General features: G+C 49.8%; 1 protein-coding gene across 1 annotated transcript in view; it reads left to right on the forward strand.

Moving 5' to 3' along the window:
• The window catches only part of Ca5a (carbonic anhydrase 5A), a 28,824-nt gene extending 11,317 nt beyond the window's left edge, over nucleotides 1-17,507 (forward strand). Inside the window, exons 3-7 of the mRNA XM_059262514.1 lie at nucleotides 6,286-6,404; nucleotides 10,338-10,433; nucleotides 11,107-11,169; nucleotides 16,106-16,261; nucleotides 17,272-17,507. Of these exons, the coding sequence (XP_059118497.1) occupies nucleotides 6,286-6,404; nucleotides 10,338-10,433; nucleotides 11,107-11,169; nucleotides 16,106-16,261; nucleotides 17,272-17,415 (578 nt within the window). The 3' untranslated portion in view covers nucleotides 17,416-17,507. The remainder of the gene's footprint in view (nucleotides 1-6,285; nucleotides 6,405-10,337; nucleotides 10,434-11,106; nucleotides 11,170-16,105; nucleotides 16,262-17,271) is intronic.
• The last annotated feature ends 3,190 nt before the right edge of the window (nucleotides 17,508-20,697 follow it).

The following is a 20,697-nucleotide window of genomic DNA, read 5'->3' on the forward strand; positions in this document are numbered from 1 at the left end:
CAAGACTGAACAGATGGCCTGGAGACAGGGCAGGAAGAAGAGCATCGAAAAAAATCTTTCCTTATCTCTTGTGACCAGATTGGTACCTAGCCCAATTGTCATCAGAGAGGCTGTGGGTCTGCATCTGTTTCCATCAGTTGCTGGATGAAGCTTGGTCCTCTTTTGGGATTCCTAACAGTGGGAACAGAGGCTGTCTCCCAGTCTTTTACTGGCTTTGGGGGCCCTAATCCCTATACTGGGTCACCTTGCCCAGCCTCTCAATACATGCGGAATTGTTTAGTCTTACTGCAACTTGATGTGCCATGTTTTGTTGATACTCACGGGAGACCTGTCCTTTCCTAAACAGAAATGGAGGAGTGGATTGGGAGGGTGGGAGGTGGGGTGGGTTAGGAGGAGAGGGGGGGAGGGGAAGTTGCAGCCAGAATGTACAATAGATGAGTACATTTATTTAAGAAAAGAGAAAAAAAGAAAAAGAAATCCTTCCTTGTATCACTCGTCTCTGCAATGTCTTCCAGCAGATCCAGATCCTAGCTAGGTGAGGTGCCTGCTGGGAGCATCTCCATTAGGGAGAAGGCTCCAGGGACCCCTGAGTCTGACCACTGGGGTGTGGATTGGTGAGTTCAAGATGCTACATGGAGTCGAGGAGAGAGTGCTTGGAAGGCCCTACTTCTAACGGATACTGACTGCTTCCTGCCTACCTGCCTCCCATCCTTTTTTCTTTATCTCCCTCCTTGGTCTTCTGACTAGGACTCACTATGTAACCCAGGCTAGACTCAAACTCAAGATATCATCCTGCCTCAACCTCTTGAGAACTGGAATTGCAGATGTATGCCACCATGCCTGGCTTCTCCTGCATGTTTTTCTGAAGACATGTCTGCCAGTGTCTTTACAGGAAGGTCCTACCTTGGGAGAAACTGTATCTGTTTCAGGTGCTGTGTTAATCCCAAAAATGGGAGGAGAAAGACCACCACCAACCCAAATCATCATGGGCAAATTAATTAAAGCAGGCAATTAATTAAAGCAAGCGTTTTGATTTGTGTACACAAGATGTCTCCCCCTAAGACAGGTTTCAAAAAGTCAGCATTGGATATGAGGAAGACAAGGCTTTTATAGCTCAGGGATATAGAGGGTTTCCAAATGAGGGGAATGGGCGGGATTACAGGAGCAGAGCATAACAGTCAAGCAGAACAAGGCAATCACATCGTAGGTGGTCATCTAACCTTTTGAAACAAAGGTAGAGTTGCAAGATGGTTATAAACAACTTTTTGAAACAAAGACATGATAGCCATTTCTGGAACAGGCAGTACAGAACCATTTGTAGTTAAGGTTACAGGTGGAGTGTAGCCCACTCCTTGAGAAACAGAGGTTTAATCATAAACAAGAATGAACCTAGTTTGTCTTTACTATAAGATACTTTCAGCCTAAGATGGAGGAAGGCTGGTTCTTCAGCTATAACCTTGATGGTAGCCACAATAACAGTGACTATCAGAACAGTGAGTGGCTGTGGTTTGCCAAGGCCTTTGGGACACCAGGAGTCTTGCATTCACTCTTTCCCTTGTTCTTGTAAAATAGGTGTTATTCTTCTTCTACAAATGTCACCTATGAGAAAAAGAGACAACACCTAGTGGAAAGCCATACTCAGGCTGATCTCAGCTTCGCCCGGTGTCCAAGTCTGGGTTCTGTGGGGCTTGTGGTGTCCTTTCAGCCTGCCAACAGCTGCTGGCCAGCTGTGGCTTGTCCTCACCAAGAGAGGATCAGGAACAGAGAAGCCCTTTGGCCTTGGACTTCACAGGTTGGCAACTGCTTAAACTCGGAGGCAACACTGGAACATGCTATTCTCTGTGAGATCCTCTGCTGTTCCAGGTTCTGACTAACAAGCGTTTCCCAAGCTTCTCTTATGCTAATTTCAAGCCCTAAAGCAGCTGCTGTTCCTGCCAAAAGCCCACTCTGTCCTGGGGAAAGCCCCGAATTACAAATAGGTGGCTATTAACAGCGACTGTTGTAACAGAGGAGACCAGCCACCACTGTGCACTCTTGGCCTTGAACGTTACTTTAGTTGGAGAGTCTGACCCTGGCTAATGTAATCGCCGCATTTTATCTCCATTATCTCAGATGTACCTGCTGTAAGAGAACACAGGGTGATGGGTGGTCAGGCCTCAGTGGTCGAACTTTGCTGCGGGCCGTCTCAGGGGCTGAGGTTGGCAAGTAAAAGGCTCTTTCCCAAGACTCGGCTTGCCTCTTCTTTAAAGTAGTCACTGTATTATCATTATGAAAAGTCGGTTATACATCATTTTATCTGATTCTGTATCCTTATCTCAAAGTTCCTTGCCTCCAAGGAAAGTAACAGTGCTTGGCTTTGAACTCTGCAACCAAAGTCGATGGTGGAAGGGTTCAATAGGATCTTCGGTCAACAGGTCACCTGGAAGAGGTGCCTTAACTCCTAAGTTTCTGCGTGCTGGTTAGTTTTGTGTCATCTCTGGGTTGATAACCCAGAGTCCTTTTGGAAGAGAGAAACTCAATTGAGAAAATGCCTTCACCAGATTGGCCTGGTACCCTTTCTTGATCGATGATGTGGGCGTGGCCACACCCTGGGCTGTTGGTCCTGAGTTCCAGAAGAAAGCCGGCTGAGCAAACCATGGAGAGCAAGCCAGTCCTGTAGAGTCCCTTGGGAAATACCCAGTTCCCTACACAGTGTCCAGCACACAGCTTGTCATTCAGTCTCAGTGCACCGAGAGTTCGCCACGGACAGCTACAAGAGCTGGAGACCAGAAAACAAAATACTGGGACATGGAGACTTGGCCAGGGACACTCGCTTCCAGCTGTCTTACCCCAAACACACGTGCAAACGGCTATTGTCCTGTCTCCTTGGAAGGCTTCCTACATGCTGGACAGTATGTCTCCCAGGGGACTCAATCCTTACTGGAACTCTGCTGTTGAATGGGGAAACAGCTGGAAGGAGTGAGGAGCTGGGCAGGCCAGGATCCTATCGGGAGACGGGTTCCGGCTAGAGCCCCAGCACCTGCAGACCCACCCATGTGCCTGCAAACCCAGACAGCAGAAAGAGCTATTAAGGATGCCTTTCCAGTCCTTAAATAAGCACACTTGCCGCTTCGCTGCGGCTGCCTCTGCTGTCAGGGCTAATTTTGGAAACACTGTCACAGTGAGAAATTTCTGTTCCAACTTGAAAGGGCTCAAGACTGCTCCTCTGTGTGCACATTTGTGAATGATGATGGTACACCTGGCCCCAAAAGGCTCCAAGCCCTGAATCCCAGAGATCCCCAGATGCCTGGCTTCTCTCCCAAGACTTGGCTTCCCAGGAGCCTCTTCTGTCCAGTGCAAGTCACGTGGTTACTTTGCTCTGCTGGGAGACATTGAAACCTCACCCGCCTTTCCACTGAACTTCCTTGGCAGTCCAACAAGTACTCTCTCCTCAAATACCCTTGTCTTTTTTCCCAGACAGGGTGTCACTACGTAGCCCTGGCCAGCCTGGAACTCGCTATATAGACCAGGCTGTCTTTGAACTCATAGAGCTCTGCTGGCCTCTGTCTCCAGAGTGCTGAGATTAAATGTGTGCTTGACCACGCCTGGCCTTCCCTTATTTATTTATTTATTTATTTATTTATTTATTTATTTGTTTGTTTGTTTTGGTTTTTCGAGACAGAGTTTCTCTGTGTAGCTTTGCGCCTTTCCTGGAACTCACTTTGTAGACCAGGCTGGCCTCGAACTCACAGAGATCCACCTGGCTCTGCCTCCCAAGTGCTGGGATTAAAGGCATGCACCACCACCACCCGGCATGCGCCACCACCGCCCAGCCCCTTATTTTTATTTGGTATGCTTCAGCCTTTGGGGATGTTTTTCTGTGAGCTTGTTTGATCCCCATGGGGGCTACTCTGCAAAATGATCTTCTGATGTCATCAGGGAGAGTGTGGAGCCAGAGCTTGGCCCCAGTTCGGCTAGGATGATCTTTAGACTTCATCTATCAAAGGACCGTGATTAGAGCTCAGAGCCCTTTCTATCCTAATGGGGCCTGGGATGACTGTCCTCTCCCCCAAGTCCAGGTACTCAAGGATGGACCTGGAAGACAGGAACCTGGAACCCTTTTTCTCTGTACCTGACCATATCCTGATCATCCCTGTCCCCAAGAAGGGAGGGTGGGGGTGACTTTGCTACAAAGGTTGCTGGTGTAGGCCTGGCAGACATGGGGCTGCTCCTGGGTTCAGACTTCATCCTTTGGCATCACCATCATCACCGTCTTTTAGAGACCTTAACGTGCCGTCAGCCCTCCAGTGAAAGCTGCCCCTTTCACATTTGCAGCCCAAGAAAACCAAACAGGATCCTGAAATGCAAGCTCCACCATAGATTTTCCTTAGCCTGGACCCTTTCGTTGCAGACCAGAACCTCAATACCCAGTGTATAATTGGTACCCACTGATCAGACTGTCATTCACTGGGGAGAAGGCTGTTTCTGTGTATTAAGAATTCCAGCTGTAGTTCAGCAGCATATGTATCACGTTCACGTGTGTACATGTAAAGCCTGAGGGTAACTTCTTCGTATCAGGTGTTATTCCTCAGGATCTATCTACCTTGTTCTCTCTCTCTCTCTCTCTCTCTCTCTCTCTCTCTCTCTCTCTCTCTCTGTGTGTGTGTGTGTGTGTGTGTGTGTGTATGTGTGGGTTTGGTTTGGTTTGGTTTTTCAAGACAGGGTTTCTCTGTGTAATAGTCCTGGCTGTCCTGGAGCTCACTTTGTAGACCAGGCTGGCCTCTGCCTCCCGAGTGCTAGGATTAAAGGCGTGTGCCACTCTACCTGACTAAAACCCAGATACTAATGCTTGCAAAGCAAGCACTTGACCCACTGAGCCATCTCTTTATGTCTTGGCCCTTGCCTGTATATTTTTTTAAATTTTATTTTATGTATACAGGTGTTATTGCCTACATATGTGTCTATGCACCTTTTGTGTGCCTGGTGGCCATGGAGGTGGAAGAGGGCATCAGATCCCCTAAACCTGGAGTTATAGATGATTGTGAGCTGCCATGTAGGTGCTGGGCATTGAACTCCTGGTCTTCTAGAAGAGCAGCCAGTGCTCTTAACTGCTGAGCCCTCTCTCCAGCCTCTTATCTGGAGTTAGGTAATAACAGCACAAGTTCTTACAACTGAATGGGACTGATGGCACTCTAGAGCGACCATCTTGTTTTGGAGTAAGGAGATAGTGAGATTGTGCCGGCCCGGGGCCTGTCCAGACCCTGGCATACACACAGGCTACCTCTGTCCCTCGTGTGTAGTGTAGTGTAGTGCTACCCTCTACAAGTTGTTTTCACGGGGAAAAGCAAGCATACCCCATCAGCTGGTGGCAGTCGGTGCTCAATGGCATCATTCAACCAACATGGCATTGGCCCCATTTGCCGCTCAGTGTTCTGGCCAGTTTTTGACACAACCTAGAGTCACCTAAAAAAGGAGTATCAGTAGGATTGCTCGGATTAGAGACTGGCCTGTGGTCCTGTCTGAGGGGGATTGTCTTCCATGGTTAACTGATGTGGAAGGGTCCAGCCCACTGTAGGTGGTTCCATTTCCCAGGCAGATGGTCCTGGACTGTGTAAGAAAGCTGGCTAAGCATGGTCCTGAGAGAAAGCTAGGGAGCAGCATTGCTCCATGATTTCTGCCTGAAAACTGAATGGAAGTGTGTGTCACCAACAGGTAGAAGTGTGATTGGTCACCTGGAGCTTGTTAAATGGGCTCCCAGCCCTACACTGGACTGTTGACTTTGTCTCTGTCCATCCCCCAAATGGCAGAAAACCAGGTGTAAGGATACACACCTGTAATCCCAGAACTCAGGAGGTAAAAGCGAGAGGATCAGAAGTTCAAAGTCATCCTCAGCTACATATGGAGTTCACTGCCAGGCTGGGTTACATGAGACCCTGTCTCAGAAGAAAAGAAACTCTTGGAAATCCTTGTAGGATTAGCACATAGCAGACACCCTGCCTATGTCTTCGTGCAGGGTCACTTGCAGGGACTCGAGATCCTTACTGCCATCTAGTGGCTGTGCTCTGACTTGGTCTTCACCTATCCTAGAGTTTACTGGGAACCTGCTGCAGCAGGCATCCCTCTCGAGGGAGGTGACCAAACTCAGGCCAGGTCCACCTTTCACAGACCTCCCTGTTTCAGCAGTGCAACCATCCCTTGGGCATAGAATGTGTCCGTCACTGTCCCTGCCCCCCCCCCACACACACACGTAGGCAATGTTGAACCCACACATAGCCCAGGCACAAGTGTCCCTTCTCTTATTTCCAGGGATCAGCGGTGGGCCACTGGAAAATCACTACAGGCTGAAGCAGTTTCACTTCCACTGGGGAGCGACGAATGAGTGGGGCTCGGAGCACATGGTGGATGGTCGCGCATACCCGGCTGAGGTTCGTAAACGCCGTGAAACAGCACACATACGGGTGCTTTCTATGTCAGGCCTCCCACAGGGTGACTGGCACCGCCCCCCCCCAACACACACACACACACACACACACACACACACACACACACACACACCAAGTTCCCAGACCCAAAGGATTTCCAGGGACCTGAGGCTTCCCATGTGCCACTTAGAACAATAGAGCAGCTTGACCCACTTAACCGTTGCCGCCTTGTCCTGGGGCGCAGGGCGGGTGCTGTAGGTGCTCTAGGTGCTCTGCTGCCAGAGGAGCTAGAGGCTCTGGGAAGTCATGTAGCTCACTGAAATTCATAGTCCTCAGTGGTGGGCTCGCTGCACTTAAGGACCAGGGGCCTCATGTCCACCTAGAATGAAAACCTCCACAGTAGGGTCTCTTCTCTCCTTCCTCTACTCCCTCCTCTTCCTCCTCATCCTCCCCTTTCTCCTCCTCCCTTTATCCCTCCACCTCCTTCTTCTCTTGCTCTTCCTCCTCTGCAGAGCTGGGGATGAAACCCATCCTTGAGCCATAACCCCAGCCAGAGAGCATCTTCTCAAAGGCCATTTCTTCAACATCCCGGAGTGGGGTCACCACAGAAAATTAAGCAAAAGAGCCTTAGGCATTGGATCTGAAGTTGTGGCAGTGCCTGGAAACCTCCCAACAAAAAAAAAATCATGGAAAATTCCCAATACAAAGAAAAATGGAGAGACCCATGTGATCATAAACCATGAGGTTTCTCTCTGGAATGGCCGATTTGCCATATTCACGTTGTCAGTCCCCCATCTACCCGCTCCTCTCTAGGTGCTGCCCACACTGCCCCCTCTTCTCTGTCCCCCAGCCCCCGCCTTCTTCCACCAGCCTGGGTATACACTCAACATTTTGGCTTTCCATTTCACCATCTTCTGGTTGTAGAAGTGAACCAGAGTCTAGCCAAAGCCACAGATGAAGCCCAGTTCTTGTTCATTCTGATCTGGCAGACATTGCCACTAGAGGGCGCACGGTGTCTCTCCTCATCCAGTAGCAATCCTTCCTCACAGTTCTCTAGCTGGGGCCTTGTTTTGTGCACAGATGTGTTTACTGAAGGCCCCTGTGGTTGAAACGTAGCTAATTAAGATGAGAGATCTTGAGCCCTACCCAGACACTTCCTGTGACCACGTGGAGGTGAGAAAGGAGGAAGGAAGGCCGGCCTGGTACAAATGGAGGCCAGGGGTCTACATATTAAGACCCTTAGCCAGGAGGTCTGGTGGAAACGAGGGCTCCATCTCTGAGACCTGGAGCTGCGTTCTAGGAGGTCCTAAGTAGACAGGGCAAGTCTACCCTGCTGGTCCTAGATCCCAGATCCCAGACCAGGAGCATCCATGCTTCCTGGGAGTGAGGACCCAGAGCTTCTAATGGAATCCAGGATGGCAACAGGCAGAACTTGCTGACCATGATGCTAAGGGCTTGCTGGTCCTTGTCCCTGAGGACTCATGGTTGGGTACACTTACAAATGCTTCTACCACAGCCCTGTGCTTAGGGGACATAGGTGCCCCCTGCTGTATCCAAGGGCCTCTGGAATGCCTTCTGATAAAGCTATCATATTTGTATGGAACCCACACACATTTTTCTGATACCTCTGTCCTCATCTCCAGGTCACTAGCACACTGTGAGTGCCACATGCTGTTGCTATTTGTTTCATTTCAAGAAAATCAAGAACAGCACAGACAGCATTTTTATTCCGAATAGTTTGTCTGTCTTTGGTTCAATGGATGTAGAAGCCGTGGGTGAGAAGGGACAATTGGACACATACCCAGACTCCCCTAGGTGAAGCTACAGTCTTATCACTACAGTTCCCAGCCAGGGCCCATGATTACCAGATGACAGGGCTACCTCCCTCCTTCCTCACTCCCTCCTCTTCGTCCGTTCCCATCATCTTGCAAATACATCAACCACCCTGTGAGGTCCATAATCCCACATGGAGGAAATGGAAGAATTACAAAATAAAGACAAGGCAGAGTTCAAGGTCAGGTGCCAGATGCGTATTGAGGACTTACCTCTCTGAGAAATTGTTCAACGCTGACAGTCCTGTGTCTTATCTGATGACTCTTGTTCCAAGTGACTCATAGGTACAGATGATCAAACTGCTCACTTCTGTCCTGCCAACTCAAAACACTTGTGATGGCTACTGATAACTGTTGAGTTGACAGACAGGGGATTGGTTTTAGTATGCTCATTGATATGAGAAGACTTCTGTCTTCGTTACTTTTCTGTTGCTGTATAAAGCACCGTGACCACCAGGCAGTGGTGGTGCACACCTTTAATCCCAGTATTCTAGAGGCAGAAGCAGGCAGATCTCTGAGTTCAAGGCCAACCCGGTCTCCAGAGCAAGTTCTAAGACAGCCAGGGCTAAAACAGAGAAATCCTGTCTCAAAAAAACAATAACATACAAAACAAAACAAAAACCCACCATGACCAAGGCAATTATAAAAGGAAGGCCTTATTTGGGCTATGGTTACAGAAGGGTACATCCATCATGATAGCAAGAGGCAGGCATGGCCACGGGAACAGAAACCAAGAGCACACATTTTTTTAAATTAATTAATTAATTAATTTAATGCCAATGCTGTTTATTGAAGGAGGGAAGAGGTCTTAAATACAGGTTTACAGCACAATGGGAGAACCCCAGAGGGCAGAAGTTCACTATGATGTTTTACAATCTTGCATCTAAGCTGTTAACGCCCATTATGCAGGATACACAGACAAGGAACTTCCCTTAAGCATTTAGGAGGGTGGAACCTGCCAGGGAATTAGCATAGGGAGGATATCAAGGTCAAGGTTAGCAAGGCAAGCAAGGCAACAGTTACCCAAAATGGGGCCAGGACCCTACAGGTCCCCCTTTTACTAAAAAATGAGCTTCTGATGAGAGCGCACATCTTTAAACACAAGCATGAAGCAGCAAGAGCAAATTGGAAACGTCTTTCAACTCTCACAGTCCTCCTCCAATGACACACCTCCATCAACAAGGCCACACTCCCTCTTTTTTATTTTTTTTCTTTATTAAGAAATTTTCTACTCACTCCACATACCATCCACAGATCCCCTTCCTCCCTCCCCCACAGTCCCCAGCCCTCTTTCCCGAGCCACCCCGCATCCCCACATCCCCCAAATGGAGGTCTCCCATGGGGAGTCAGCAGAGCCCCGCACACTGAGCCTAGGCAGGTCCAAGCCCCTTCCGACTGCACAAAGGCCGTGCAAGGCATCAGACCGCAGGCACCAGATTCCCAGAAGCCTGCCCATAGACCAGGGACAGATCCCGATCCCCCTGCCTGGGTGCCCTCCAAACAGTTCCAGCCAAACAACTGTCTTCCATATCCAGAGAAGGCCACTCTCTTAAACCTCCCCAAACAGCGCCACCCACTGGGGATCAAGTGTTCAAATACATAGCCCATGGTGGACATTCTCATTCAAACCACCACAACTCTCATGGAGTATGCATGAGAATATGCCCCGGGGGCTGGTCTGGATGGTGTAAGTGGAGAAGAGGTGATAAAATGATAAAAATGCATTCACTGATCCTCTCTTCTGATTGTGGACATGATGTGGCCAGCTGCCTCAAGCTCCCCCTGCCTTAACTTCTCCACCACAGTGGACAGTAACCTTGAATCATGAACTGAAATAAACTCTTTCTCCTTTCAGTTGCTTTTGTTGGGGTGTTGTTTCACAGCCAGAGGAAGAGAAACTATAGCAACAGTCTTCTCCCTCGCTCCCTTCGGTACTGCGAAGCTCTTGCCACCTGTGTTTGGGGAGCTCCAAGGACTCTGGCCACCAGCACTTTGTGTACTGATACGACATTGACGTGACCCGAGGGTGTGCTGGACAGAGTGGCGTGACTGCTGTTTCTGCTACACTAGGACACATTAACATTCTTTGTCCACTCTGTTTCAGCTCCATTTGGTTCACTGGAATTCCATGAAATATGAAAATTACAAGGAAGCCACCGTGGGGGAGAATGGGCTGGCGGTGATCGGAGTGTTTCTGAAGGTAACATCTGCTGGCCATGAGGACTCTCCCACTGAGCATGGCTGGGTTTGGTCATCAGAATGGCCTTTTGTAGGGAGGGACATGGAAGGCTTCTGTGACAACCCCACCCCCACCGCCCACATCCCAAAGTAACAGCCTAGATAGTAAGCCACCAAAGAGAACTCTTTTTTTTTTTTCTTTCCCGGAGCTGAGGACCAAACCCAGGGCCTTGTGCTTGCTAGGCAAGCACTCTACCACTGAGCTAAATCCCCAAACCCCCAAAGAGAACTCTTAAAAAGTGTGATGGAGATGCTGAAGAGTAGGTCTCCACAGTTGATGGCTTCTGGAGGAGGTGTGGGAGGGAAGGATTCAGTCCTATTTAAGGGCAGGCCACTGAGAATTTGATCATGCTCCAGTGAGTGTATAGATAACACAAAATGGACATTATTATTATCATTATTATACTTGTTTGGGGGGAGGTCACAAGTGGGGGCACACATGAAAGGACTGGGAAGGGATTGTGTTCAGGGTGCATGATGTGAAACTCCCAGAGAACCAATAAAAATGTTATGTGGAAAAAAAAAAACAAACAAACAACAAAGAGTGGCCTTTTGCACACTGTCACCTGGAAGCAAGGTGCGTTTTTACTGTCTGCTGCCTCCTAGGCTAACGCTCACATGTCTGTGCTGTGCAGCTCGGGGCCAAGCATGAGGCTTTGCAGAGGCTGGTGGATGTCTTGCCGGAAGTGAAACACAAGGTAAGAAGCATAAAACCAGCAAAGCGGGCACCCAAGTTACCAGAGCAACGACTTACTGGGGAAAAGTCCAAGAGTTTGGCAGAGGGCGTGAGGCTCTGGCTCTAAAAAGAGACGGGAAAGGCCGGTCCTCAGGCTCTTGTCACAGGCTGAATTCAGCTTTCCCTCTGAGCATATGCCTATAATTCCAGCACTTGAGAAGGCCGAGGCAAGAACATTGCCAAAAGTTCAAAGCCAGCCTCCACTACATAATGAGTTCCAGGCTAGCCTTGGTTACAGGATGAGAGTCTTTAAAAACAAACAAGAAAGAAGACTCAGATGTAGCTCAGTAGGTAGAGAGCTCGCTGAGCATGCATGGAACCCTGGGTTCAATCCCCAGCACCGACATAAACTGGGTATGGCAAGAGACAGCTACAATATTGGGAGGTGGAAGCAGAAAGATTAGAAGTTCAAGGTCACCCTTGGGATACTTGAAATCCTGTCTCAGGAGAAGGAGTGATGTGCTCTCTGCATATTCCTGCCCATTTCCCCCTCAGTGAGACAAGGGTGCTGAACTCCGTGGGGTTTCCCGAGACCAACCACCCCGGTAATCCCAGAAACCTGTGGAAGAGTTTGAACTCGTATTTGTTCTTGTTTTGCTCAGGCATGATGTCCAGTAGTGATAACGTCTGTTAAAACAGACCAAAGTGTCTACCGGCTGGGTGTGCAAACACAGGCCAGTGCACCACCAGCACACACTTGAGAAAGAGTTTAACTGAGACCACGGACAGAGCAGACCCGTGGAGAGGGAGGCAGCCTGGGCACCGCCCAGGCTGGTGGCAGGGCCCCGGGTCACTCTGAAGGTGGCTGGGCATTCTTTGTATACCTTGGTTTGTTAGCCCGTCTTGAGAAAATGGCAGAGTAATGGTGTCACTTTTCTTTAAGACCAACCCAGAAGGGACTTTGATGGAAAAATGGAAATTCCAAAGAGATAGGTTTATTTATTCAGCACCACAACAAAGAATTCTGAGGCAAAAGGAAGCAAGGTGGCCATTAGACATGGGGACATGGGGACATGGGGACAGAGGAGGCTTCCACCTGTCTTAACAATGGTGAGAGCTGCCCTGCAGGGAAGGGTGGCCACGCCTTCCTCAAAGCTCACAGGAGTGTTTGATCTGCTCCTTGCCTCCTCTTGATGTTGAGGTCCAGATGCCCCTTGGGATGGAGACAGATCCCCTGCCCCCCTGTTCTGTCCACCCGTCCAGGAACACCTCAAGGCCGAGGCACTGGGCGCCCAGCTCCTCGCCCTCTTCCTTGCTGGCCTACAGCCAGAACCAAGCTGGAAGGCGGCATGTTTTCCCAGCTGGCCTTTGCCTCCCACGGGGTGGGAGAGAAAGAAGCTGGCTGGGAGTGTTGTTTACTCAGGGGTCTGTTTTCCTTCCTTGGAAGGTTCTGGAGCTACTTTTCCCCACAGGCTGACCACAGGGAAGGCCCGGGATCTGGGACTCAGTTCTGACCCAAATCACGCCAGTCCCCTGAAAATAACCCACTAACTCTAGGACATAAAGGGACTTTAAAATATACCCAGCCGTGGAGAGCTCCTCAGGCCAAGGAGTAGGAGACACTTGAGGACCCCTTGTCCGTGGCTCTCTGTCTGCAAGCTTAGGACTTCTAGAGGTTTGGGGTGTGCGCTGGAGATCCTCCGTCAAGATGTCCTAGGTCCAAGGCCCTTGATCTGCCAGGAAACCGTGTGGCTTTGAGCAAGGGACTCAATCTCTCAGAACCCAATTTCCCTATTTATGAAATTTGGATATTGAGAGTGGATGCATGAGGGCCTTGTTGTCCTGACTGAAGTGAGGCAGGCACAGTGTCAGTCTTTAGGAAACGGGTTGGGCCCAGGCCTCAGCTGACGGCTTACACAGGCTCATCCACTATTGCGATGGGGGGGTGGGGGGTGGGGGCGGGGCGGGGGGCTGTGGCACATGATGGGATGTCTCAAGCAGCATCACTGAACTCAGAGCTGTCTATAATGGACTCTGAGAGTGCTCCTACCTTCAGGAGCCTGTCAGACTTTAAAACGCTTGAAGCATGGTGACTCTGGGGAGGATGGGAGGGGGAGGGAGGAGGTGAAGGTCAGGTGGCCTTGGGCTCAAATCCCAGCTCTGTTGCTCATCTGCTCAGTAGGTCCATCCCTGCAGCTCTGGACTACTCCCCTGTGGTTCCATAGCCAAGAATACAATGTCCTGACTCAGGTTAGATGGGCTTGCTGGGGTTTGGGGTCTCCCTGGACCCTAGAGCTAGGGACTTACTAATCAGCAGTCCCGGGTACCCTGCATAGTACTCAATATTTCTGTCCAAGGGTCTTGACGGGGTTCATTTTCTCTGTCTTCTCTGTCTCTCGCCCTCACCAATGTGGGGGTCGCTGTCCTGGGCCTGCTTGCTTGAGGACTCTGGGGACCACTAGGCTGTGGAGGCTCATGGGAAAGAGGGACCTCAGTCTCTGCACCCTTGAGTGGTGATATCCTAATATGATGAGCAACATCCAGGCAGTGAGCAGGCGCCACTCCTGCTGCCAAGGTAGATTTTTCTGGGGATCCCCAGTCCAGGCTGAGGCAAGGTGTCCGTCTGGGCAGGCTTCCCGCCTCTGTCACCTCTTTATGTTGATACTGACTTTGTGTGTATGCATGTGTATGTGGAGGCCTCGGGTGTTGCTCCTCAGGTGCCGCCCACCTTAGCTTTGGAGGCAGAGTCTCTGAGCATCCTCAAGCTCACAGAGCAGGTGAGGCTGGCTGGCCGGACATTGAGCCCCAGGAAGATGCTTGTCTCCACTTCCTCGGTGCTGGGATTGTGTGCGCATACAACATCCTGCCCAGCTTTTTCACGAATGTTCTGAGGCTCGAACTCAGGGCCTCATGCTTGCCTTGCAACGCAAGCACTATCCTGAGTGACTGACTGAGCAGCCATCTCTCCAGCCCTCTTTGTTTTGTACCTCATTCACTAATTGTGACCACACCACATTCCTGATGTTCCTCACGTCCATCAGGCTGCTTCTGCCTCAGGACCTTTGCAACAGTGTACACATTCCACAGAGACTCTTTGTTTGTGTCTTTCCTCAGATGTCACCCCATTAGGCCTCTGGGACCACGCCTTTCAAAACACCCACTGCCTCCCATCTCACCCTGTCCCCTAATTTGTTCTTTTTCTCCATCACAAAGTCCCCAGTGTGAAGTGCTGATGCTCTTCTTACTCTGTGTGGGCTCCACAAAAGGGAGGCGTTCCTTCCACTTTCCTGCCTCTGTATCGTCGACACCTGAGGCAAAGTTAGGCTCTCTGTTGCCTCAGACAAACACTTGTAAATGAATGCACGCACGCATGAATGAGCAAACGGACAGTGACATCCCATGGGAGCTCAGAAAGGCTTTATGAAACCCAGGAAGCAAGCAAACATGAACTGTGAACACGGCCTGAGGCGGAGGCCAGGCTGACTCCAGCTGTCTTAAGAGGAAGGCAGAGAGCTTGAGCCATATGTCAGGAGCAGCTGTGGGGCCCTTGGTCCCACCTGCTCCCTGTGGGAGAGAAGAACATGAGGACTGGGGTGGGGGAGGGTCCTGCAGCATGCACAGTTTTAGGGTCAGGCTGCTTCAGAGAGACAGGCAGTTGTTTTAAAACTGTAAGATTTGTCAATGCAGCCACTGTTGAAAACACATGTTTTGGGGTCCTTAAATAAAAAAAAAAAAAGTCCATCTGACCCAGCAATCTTATGTATGGGTATGGACCCTGAGAACTGAAAGTCGCCCTGAAGCAAACAGCACCCACCCCATCCCATTCAGGAAGTACTATTTAAGATAACCAGAAGGGGGAAGCAGGCCAAGTGTCCAACCTGGGTGAATGCAAATGAAACACAGGCTAGCCACGTGGTGGATGCTTTTCATCTGGCCAAAACACAGAAGGACACACAGAACATCCCGGCTCCCATCGGTAATCTCAGCACTCAGGAGGTGTTGGCAGGAGGATCAGGAGTTCAGAATTATCCTTGTGTGACATAGAGATTTTTGTTTTTAGGATCCAGACTCTCTGTGTATTTCACATCTGTGACACAGAGATTTTGAGGACACCTTGGCTACATAAGAACCTGTTTCAGCCAGGTGTTGTTACACTTCTTTAACCCCAGCACTCAGATTAGGGGCAGAGGCAAGTGGATCTCTGAGTTCAAGGCCAGCCTGATGCACACAGTGAGTTTCAGGATAGCCAGGACTACATAGAGAAACTCTGTCTCAAAAAACAAACAAACAAACAAACAAACAAACAAACCCACAAAACAAAAACATAACAAACAAATAAAACAGAAAGAAAAAAGGAAGGAAGGAAGAACGACTGTTCTAACCCTTGCTGTGCCGTGGGTGGACCCCGAGGACACACTGCTCGCTGACATAAGCTCCGTGCGAAGACCACTGCAAAGCCAGTTATGCAGGTACAGGCCTTTAGTCCCAGATCTCTGTGAGTTCGAGGCTATCCAGGGCTACATGAAAGAGACACATGGACTTCCATGGGTCTGCAGGTTCAGAGCCAGAAAGAAGACTGTGGTTTTCAGGGGTCAGGGAAGAATGGGAGTCAGTGTTTAATGAGGCAGAGAAAGTGCTGGAGATAAATGTGGGTGATGACAGCATGACGTGAATGTCTTTAACACCCTCAAACTGCACACTTGAAAATGGCAAAAAAAAATGCTCCATATATATATGGAGGTATAATTTTAAAGAGAAACATAGCCATTTGGTAGGAGTCCTTTTCTTGTAAAGAAGAGTCACATTTTCCTTCTGATTCCACATATGACAATGGTGGCGGTATAAGCCATTATTCAGCATGCTTGGTGGCCATGCATGTGGTAAGATGGAGAGGCACTTGGCTCCTCCCTGGCCTCCTTGTGCTGGACCCCTAACAGGGCTGTGATTCTTATTCTCAGGGTACACAGGTGGACGTGGGCCCTTTTGACCCTTCTTGTCTGCTGCCTGCCTGCCGGGATTACTGGACCTACCCTGGCTCCCTCACCACCCCGCCACTGGCTGAATCAGTCACCTGGATTATCCAGAAGATGCCCATTGAGGTGGCCCCAAGCCAGGTGAGCACTGCAGTTGAGTCACAGTCCCAAAGGAGGCCATTTTTACCTGCATCTTCATCAAGATTTCGTGGCGGGGCATTACCAGACTCCATTCTCTGGCACATCTATTATGTGGAGTAAAGTCAACCTCTGGTGTCCTTCCTTAGATATCATTCACCTTGTGTTTTGAGACAGGGTGCATTGGCCTGAAACTCATCCATTAGGCTAGGCTGGCTGACTAGCCTCAGGATCAGGCCCTGGCTCTGCCTCCCCAACCCTGGGATTACATGAGCACGCCATCATGGCAGCCTTTTTTACATGCATCCTGAGGCTGGAACTCAAGGCAAGCACTTTAAGGATTGAACCACCTCCCTAGCCCCACTGGCATATTTTAGATGTTCCTGAACTGCTAGAAGGATTTTTCCATTTGCATGAGAGTCATTGAGTATAGGCCCCGTGACCACACATGGGGTGTTGATGGGGCTAGCATACATCATATTCCTTGAGGTCCAGGTGTGATCATTGTCCTGATGACACTTTAGTTAAACAGCCCAGCCAGGCTGTGCCTGGGAAAGTCCATGTAAGAACAAAAGTGATGCAAACTTGGACCTGAGTTCTTGCCCATCTTGCCACAGGAGTTCAATGGAGGATGGGGGTTGTAAATGTACACATTAGCAGAAAAAGGTACATCATGGCATAGGCCCAGAGAGCTCCTTCCCTACCTAAGTGGCCCACTCAGTGGCTGACAAGTTGGTGCTGGCTGTTGGCTAGGCCTCAGTACCCTTCGGTGGGGCCTTTCTGTGGGGCTAGTGGGACTCTGTCATGTCTGTGGGCTCTCCAGTCCCAACAGAGTGGCAGCTACAGTGCCTCTAATGAATCTTCTGGAGTCACTGGTCCATTATACTGTGTTCTGGGGGGGGGGGGGGTCATGGGCACCCCTGATTCAGTTGGGGGGGGACTGCACAAGGCATGGGGGACACCTGGCTCCTGCCATGCTGGCATCGGCTCACTCTGGCTGCTCCCTATTCCAGCTGTCAGCGTTCCGCACACTCTTGTTTTCTGGACATGGTGAGGAAGAAGAGGTGATGGTAAACAACTACCGCCCGCTCCAGCCCCTCATGGACCGGAAAGTTCGTTCGTCATTCCAGGCCACTAGGGTGGGAACGAGGTCCTAATCACAGGAGGATGTCTGCAAGGATAGGCAGAACAGAGTGACAAGGAGGTGTGCAATTTGCAGGGGTGTCATGTGATTACAAAGAAGACGAGATCATTGCTCCAGTCAACCTGCTTTTTTTGGTTGCAAGTAAAAGAAATACTTTAAAGAAACCGGAGGAACAGAGCTGGAGGGACAGCTCCGCCCACAAAGCGCTTACCTAATGCCGTAAGGACCTGAGGTCAGATCCCCAGTATCCACACAAAAAGTGTGTGCATGTAAATCTCAGTGATGGTGATATGGAAAGTGGAGACAAGTGGATCCCTGGAAGCTTGCAGGACAGCCATCCAGGACTATGCCATAAATTCCAGAACCAAGAGAAGTCCTGTCTCAAGCAAAATGTGGGATGTATCTGAGGACTGACATGGGACACCCTCTGACCTCCACATGCAAAAAGTGCACATTTGCATCTGTACACATATGTACACCAAAATACCCAAATCTCATACACACACACACAGAGAGAGAGAGAGAGAGAGAGAGAGAGAGAGAGAGAGAGAGAGAGAGAGAGAGAGAAAGAGAGAGAGAGAGAAAACCTTATGCACATAGGGTAGAACCCTGGACAGGGCCGTCTCAGGAGACCCAAGACAGGTACAAGATGGCCTTCAAGATTGAGCAACTTGCCGGGCGGTGGTGGCTCACGCCTTTAATCCCAGCACTCGGGAGGCAGAGCCAGGCGGATCTCTGTGAGTTCGAGGCCAGCCTGGTCTACAGAGCGAGATCCAGGAAAGGCGCAAAGCTACACAGAGAAACCCTGTCTCAAAAAACCAAAAAAAAAAAAAAAAAAAAAGATTGAGCAACTTGCCAGATGTGGTGGCTCATGCCTTTAATCCCAGCACTGGAGAGGCGGGGTAGAGTGGGGTGGGGTGGGGTGAGGTGGGGGTGGATCTTTGTGAGTTTGAGGCCAGCCTGGTTTACATAGTGAGTTCCAGGACAGTCGGGGCTACATAGTGAGATCCTGTCTCAAAACAAACAAAACAAAACAAAAAACCTAAACAAATTAAAAAAGACGGAGCAGATCATCTACACCTAGATTGTTTGGTCTGGCCTCAGCTCTGTTCTTTCCTGTCTTCACACGTTGTTTTCTGTGCGTCATTGTTAGGGCCCTCCAGAGTCCTCAGCAACAGAGGGTGAGAACAATATCTTTTTCTTTAGTGTCAAATCTGGGGACCCTATAACACAGTATGGAGGACTTAAGGACCCCAAGTCCATTCAGAGTTCAGGAAGACCGAGGCTGGAGTCAAGGTGTAAGCAAGGCCGGTTCCTTCTGGAGGCCCTGGAGAGAATCAGTATACAGCCCCAGGCTGGCCTGAAATCATCATCATCAGAGCTAGCCCCCACTACTGCTGGTTTTACAGGCACAAACCACCTTTTCCTTTCCCACACTCTGACTATACTTCCACGGTCACCTCTCCTCCTGTGATCTAGCCCTATGGCTTCCCTCCAGGGGCAATGTGGTGGGGAGTGCAGGTGTCCCCTTTCAAGGCCCTCTTACTTTATACCACATCCCTTCCTGAATGTCAAGGGACTCACAGAGTCTGTGCTGAGCACAACGATGCTCCTCAGAGATACCCACGTCTTAATCTTTGACCCCGTGGATGTGTGATTTGGCCTCAGTGACTCTGCAGTGGGATTAGAGACATTATTATGGAGAGCTGATCCTGGGTTGTGTATGGACAAATCACAGCTGGCATTCTCCACCCTCAGATGCCCCTGCAGCTCAACCCTTCCTTGGTCTCTGACAGTGGCCCACTACAGAATGCTCACCCTTTGTCACACTTTGGTCCTTATCCCTACTGTTTCTGCTTATAACCTCTCAGCCCAATGTACCCAATGTGTTCTGTGATCCCTCCACCTCTGTTATCCTTCATCATCAGCCTCCTAGGGTTCAACCTCTAATGGAGCAAAGACAGTTCATCCCAAGATGGTGGCGTCTGAGTCCCTAGAAGAGCATTTGGCACATAACAAGCCCCTCAGTGTTTATTTCATGGATGAATGGTGACTGCCGCCTGTGCCTGTGCCTGTGCCTCTTTCCACCACAGAGGTGAGCCTGCGCACAGCACACAGCATCAGGAAGCCAAGAGGAAAGCCAGGCTCAGAGGCAACATTTGCACTCTGGATCAGGACTACCTGGGGTCCATCACCTCTGTTCCAACAGGTATCCTGCCACCTCAGCCATTCTGGGCTCTTTTTTTTTTTTTTTTTTTTTTTTTTTTAAACTGCTTGCTTGTTTGGAAGCAAGAAAATCTCTATCCATATGGTAGTTATAACATTAATTTTCCCCCCTCAGGTAGAAACACAGTTCAACAAACAACCTCATGGTGTTATCTTCAAACATCACTCAACTGCCAGGTACGCAGTGAGAAACAGCACGGAAAAATAAGCACTAATCTGTTCCCCAAGGCACACTGTGTCTCACTGGGGGAAATAAAGAATAAATATGTATTCTGGTCCACAAATAGCATGTGGAATCAAAGAGCATTTGCGTAGCCCCTGGGTTTACTTTGGCAACAGTTCACTCCTCTCCCATCCCAGAGCTTCCCATGGTATCAACAACCTCCATCCAGGCTAGGCAGTGTCCTGGAGTAACTACAGAGAACCAGCCTGGGCTTCCTGACACGCTTCCTCCTGGAAGAGCAGGGTAGAGGCTAGTGTCCATCTGTGACCATGGCAGTAGCTGGCCCAGGTGCAGCAAGCCCCTGAAGGCCACCCTTGACTTCCAGGCCCTTTGGGTGTCTTGGTGTCATGGCTAGCAGCAGGATACTAGAGGGTCAGGTGGCTCTGTCAGTACAGACATGATGCAAGAGGGGACGTGGTCTTCTTGTCTTCAGTTGGGACACAAAATCCATGCTTGAGACTTGAGGAAATAGAGTCATCCTCAAGTCTCTAATGAAGGAGCTTCAGTCCACATGAACAAGTGCTACAACAAGAAAAAACCACACATAGAGGTTTCTGACATTCTAGTCATGCATGATAGTGCGCACCCGTAACTGTAGCACTTGGGGTGCTGGAGCAGGGGGATCTTACGTTTGAGATTACTTGTCTGCTCTCTGCCTCCCCAGTGCTGAGGTGACAGATGAGCACCACCATACTTGGCTTTTTGTAAAGATGACACCCAGGTCCTCCAGCTTGCATATCCCAACCCTCTGTGGCTCACACAACAAAGGAAAAGGCAGCATCAACGAGAGGGAAGGTCCTGAAGTCAAATACAGGCGTAAAGCAGCTTCCACTGGACCAGATCTTT

The sequence above is a fragment of the Peromyscus eremicus genome, chromosome 5 (genome assembly GCF_949786415.1).
Source record: "Peromyscus eremicus chromosome 5, PerEre_H2_v1, whole genome shotgun sequence".
Classification (NCBI taxonomy): domain Eukaryota; kingdom Metazoa; phylum Chordata; class Mammalia; order Rodentia; family Cricetidae; genus Peromyscus; species Peromyscus eremicus.